Source organism: Actinia tenebrosa, unplaced genomic scaffold (assembly GCF_029948245.1).
Source record: "Actinia tenebrosa isolate PJP-AT-01 unplaced genomic scaffold, QUT_ActTen_1.0 PGA_scaffold2__45_contigs__length_23673736, whole genome shotgun sequence".
Lineage (NCBI taxonomy): Eukaryota > Metazoa > Cnidaria > Anthozoa > Actiniaria > Actiniidae > Actinia > Actinia tenebrosa.
The window spans coordinates 20,141,718-20,146,339 of NW_028292579.1; the positions used below are offsets into that span (position 1 = coordinate 20,141,718).

The window sequence follows — 4,622 nt, forward strand, 5'->3', positions numbered from 1 at the left end:
ACAATCACTGTCGACGAAATAAATGAAGACAAGGCAGAACTTAATTAGTGAAAAAATATCGAAGAAAAAATCAAATAGATAATATTAATTTATTATTATTGAAAAAAAATAATCAAAATCTTCTTCGACAACAATCACTGTCGACGAAATAAATGAAGACAAGGCAGAATCTAATTAGTGAAAAAATATTGAAGAAAAAATATTAAATTTGAAGTTGTTGAAAGTAAAAACTTGATAAACGTGCAGTCTGTAAACATGAATTAACAATAATATTCTTGTAGAAAGTTAGAGTCAGTTGCCTCCAGTCCGTAAGGCTACTAAAGGAAATCTGCAGTGTCTCTGCTTTCGGAGTAAATTTTTTGGGCACAAAAATTGCAAGACGGAACTTTAAAATCATGGAAGATCATCAACATTAAACACGGCTGTACCCTTCTCGATTGTCTTATTAATAAAAGAAATTACAAGTGGATTCTTTCTCTGATTTGGTCGACGACGCTGCAAGATCAGCATACATCAAAGTGTTGCAAGGAAAGTAGTTTTCATTCTCAACCATTACATTAAAACACATGATGGTCAACCAGGAAGAAAACATCAGTCATCATGCCCAAACGGAACTGGAAAACTGTTTAGAATTTGTTTGGAATTTAAACGACAGCAAGTCTGGTACAATCGTCATCGTCTTCAACATTGTTCTTAATGTTGTTCTAATGTTCACTGCATCGCTGGGGAATGGAATAATCATCGTCGCCATCTTGAGATCCCAGAACCTACAGACACCATCCTACTTACTGATAACAAGTTTAGCCTTCACAGATCTTCTGATGGGTTTGGTAACTCATCCTTTATATATCGCAATGAACACGTATAACTTGCAGGGCGATGTTCAGGGAATATGTGGAATGGCTAAGGCATTCATATTTTTCTCAACGTACATTGGTTTGGCTTCCCTGTTGATGGTGACATGTATCAGTATAGACAGATACTTGGCGCTGACTCTAAGACATCGATACAACATTATTGTTATCAAGAAGAGAGTTCGTTTACTGATTTTATTCGTGTGGATTGCGACATTTTTCTTGTCTTTTCCAACAACCATAAACCTTACAATCCAATTCTATTTCATTTTAGAAAGCTGCCTTGGTGCAGTCTTGCTGTTATCAACCTGTGTCTTCTGCATCAAGTCTTACCGAACCCTTAAGCTTTACACAGTCCAAATTCAAGCCCAAACACCAAACCCGTTGGCTGGGAACTTTGATGTCAATTACAAGAAAACATTGAAGACGATGCTTTTAGTCTCAGTATGTCTTGTTCTTTGTTGCGTGCCTATCATTTGTGCGGGTGTAGGAAGGGGTTTTCTGGGGAAGCGAAAAGAATTGCTCATTTTGCAATTGACAACCGTTACCCTTTATTGCGTTAATTCCAGTATAAACCCAGTCATTTATTTAGTAAGGTTTGCAGATATTCGTAACGCCTGTCGTGCCACCATCAGCCACCTTCATTGAAATACTAAACGTTATTTATTGAATTAAGTTGAGCATGATATCGTAACTTAAATCGTAACTTATGTCGAGACCAAGCCGTCGGTTATCTGCCGAAGCCGTAGGCGAAAGCCTAATTCAGAATTTGTTTATTATACATTTCGTAAACTAGGAATCGTTCTTATTTGACAAGGATGGCAATTAATAGCCAGTGGCTAACAACCCTGTGGCCCTTGTTCCATGATCGAATTGGAATTTAGAAGTTGATCTTTGCAGAAAGAGGAAAAACAGCGAACCCGGAGAAAAACCCCACATATCACAGGAGATAACCAACAGATAACTCTTCAACTGACCCTTCATGCGACACCGAGTCAATGCAATGAGAGAATCGAAACCGGGTCGCCTTGATGAGAGGTGGGTGTTCACTGTAACGTGCAATATAAATTAATATCAAAAATATAGAATTAAATGAAAAGCTTTATCTTTATCCTAAAGGTGCGAACAGACGGTGCAGCATTGCACAACAAATTGAAATCGGGGTGACACACGTTGCAACAAAATCACGCAACATCGCTTATGTCAGCCTGCTATGTTAAGATATTTGGCCAGCAGTCATACATTTGGTACAAGCTGATTGGCTGGAATTTTCAAAATGTTGCACGCAATGCTGCAACCATGTTCAAACGATGAAATTTGCTGCAAGCACTAATGCTGCAAGAGAAGAGCGCGATTCAACTTCAGATTTGTTTCATGCAATGTTACGTACAACAAGTTTCAGGGGTAGACATACGTCCGTGTGTCCGTACCCTAATTGTATCTTAAAATCTTTTATATGTCAATATCCTTTATTTCTATATTTACTTTGTAGTATTAACGTAAGTTTTGTACCGTGGACAATTCCAGAGGCTTATAGTATATAAGGAGTAAACCTGAAGCTTGTTAAGTAGACGTAGACAAGAGAAGTTGTATTAATAAAGCAGTCAGTTCACCTGGTATCTCTCGTAAATGAATCCTACACCATCCGTGTTTCCCTTGATTTAATATTGAATTTTGCTTTCGAAAAAACAACTTTAATTTAAATTACTATAGAACACTAGACAATTTCATTATTCATGTAGAGAAAACAAATTAAAAATCTACCGCGACATCAAACACTGTCGAAGAATTAATTGAAGAAAGAACAGTGAAAAAATAGTGAACTAAAGAAATATCAGTTCTAAATTTGAAGATGTTGAAATGAAAATCTTATCAAACGCACAGTCTGTAAACATGAACCAATATTTATCTTTTTCAAGAAAGTTTGAGTCATTTTGTTTCCCATGCATAGTACGTCAATTGTCGCTCTAAAAACTCCATTGTAGGCGGGTTTAGCTTCACTTCTGAGGTCGGTAAACAAAAGCAGAAATTAGAATAACAAAACAGGCAACTCCTGGATTCGCAGCTAAACCCTGCGTAACACTGGAATTTTAAGATTCACTGAACAGCTTTTCAACATCCTTCTCTCTTTTAAAATACACGATGGTCAACTATGAAGAACCTGCCAGTCATCAAGAACTCATAAACTGTTCATCGAATTCGATAGGGAAGGAATTCGTTTGGAATTTAAATAAGAGCAAGTCTGGTACTATCCTCATCGTCTTCAACATTGTTCTTAATGTTGTTCTAATGTTCACTGCATCGCTGGGGAATGGAATGATTATCGTCGCCATCTTGAGATCCCAGAACCTACAGACACCATCCTACTTACTGATAACAAGTTTAGCCTTCACAGATCTTCTGGTTGGTTTGGTATTTCATCCTTTATATATTGCAATGAACACGTATAACTTGCAGGGAGATGTTCAGGGAATATGTGGAATGGCTAAGGTATACGTCTTCTTCGCATTCTTCCTTGCGTTGGCTTCCCTGTTGATGATGGCATTTATCAGTATAGACAGATACTTGGCGCTCAGACTAAGACATCGATACAACATTATTGTTACCAAGAAGAAAGTTCGTTTACTGATTTTATTCGTGTGGATTGCGACATTTTTCTTTTCTTTCCCAACAGCCATAAACCCTGCACCACTCGATAGTTATTTTATTCTTAGAAGCTGCCTTGGTGCAGTCTTGCTGTTATCAACGTGTGTCTTCTACATCAAGTCTTACCGAACCCTTCATCTTTACACAGTCCAAGTTCAAGCCCAACAACCAAACCCGTTGGCTGGGAACTTTGATATCGTCAAATACAAGAAAACTTTGAAGACGATGCTTTTAGTCTCAGTATGTCTTGTTCTTTGTTCCGTGCCTCCTATCATTTTTGCGGGTGTAGGAAGGGCTATTTTGGGATATCGAGCAGAAACGTTTATTTTGCAATTGATAACCGTTACACTTTATTGCATTAATTCCAGTATAAACCCAGTCATTTATTTAGTAAGGTTTAGAGATATTCGTAACGCCTGTCGTGCCACCTTCAGTCACCTCTTTCACTGATTGAAATGTTAATAATCCCTATTGAAATGTTAATAATCTATCTATTTTCCTTCCTGTCTTTTCCAGTGACACTTAAAAGTGTCCCTAGGAAAGAAACTTTTGAATAATGACTTCTGAACAAAATCTAGAAGAAAAACAGGAAAGTTCTCGATATAAGGGGTGTACATGTGGGGAATTGGAGAGGGGTGTGTACGGTGTGTGTGTGTGGGGGGGGGGGGGGGAGGTTTTTAGACAACTGTTGGGGGATCAGATATAAGTTGACAGATATCAAAAGTGGAGTTGCTCAGTAACAACCTTTTTAAATAGAATCATTAAAAATTAATTTATCTTTATCAGTGTTGCAACGAAAATACTCCTTCACAAAATACGAGAAACGACACTTGTAACATAACAGAGAACAACAAATCAAAAATCTTGATACTCAACTCACTTTCTAGGATTTGCATGCGTGGCTTGAGCCATGTTCCCCTTGCACTTAACCCTTGAATGTCAGTGGTGAGTGGACAAGGATCCGCGAAAGAATCCTTAGCAGCGTGCAACAACCAAGTTACCCATGCATGGTATATCAATGAATGTCATTGTCTCTCGTGTTATATATTATATATCATGTGTTATATGTTATATATTATGTATTATATGGCTTCCGCTTTAAATTTTTCATCATTTTTCACC

At 37.5% G+C, this 4,622-nt stretch overlaps 2 protein-coding genes across 2 annotated transcripts; both read left to right on the plus strand.

Annotated features, from left to right (window-relative positions):
* Window positions 1-569: 569 nt before the first annotated feature.
* LOC116308944 (histamine H2 receptor-like) lies at window positions 570-1,502 on the plus strand. Its single transcript, XM_089034171.1, has one exon. The coding sequence runs from the start codon at window positions 570-572 to the stop codon at window positions 1,500-1,502; it is 933 nt and encodes a 310-aa protein (XP_088890297.1).
* A 1,494-nt stretch (window positions 1,503-2,996) lies between these two features.
* LOC148909540 (alpha-1A adrenergic receptor-like) lies at window positions 2,997-3,950 on the plus strand. Its single transcript, XM_089034173.1, has one exon. It carries the CDS (start codon window positions 2,997-2,999, stop codon window positions 3,948-3,950), a length of 954 nt encoding a protein of 317 aa, XP_088890299.1.
* Window positions 3,951-4,622: the final 672 nt, after the last annotated feature.

Bases quoted from the DNA above. Each gene is read 5' to 3' on its own strand.
- LOC148909540 (XM_089034173.1), top strand. From the start codon at position 2,997: ATGGTCAACTATGAAGAACCTGCCAGTCATCAAGAACTCATAAACTGT.
- LOC116308944 (XM_089034171.1), top strand. From the start codon at position 570: ATGGTCAACCAGGAAGAAAACATCAGTCATCATGCCCAAACGGAACTG.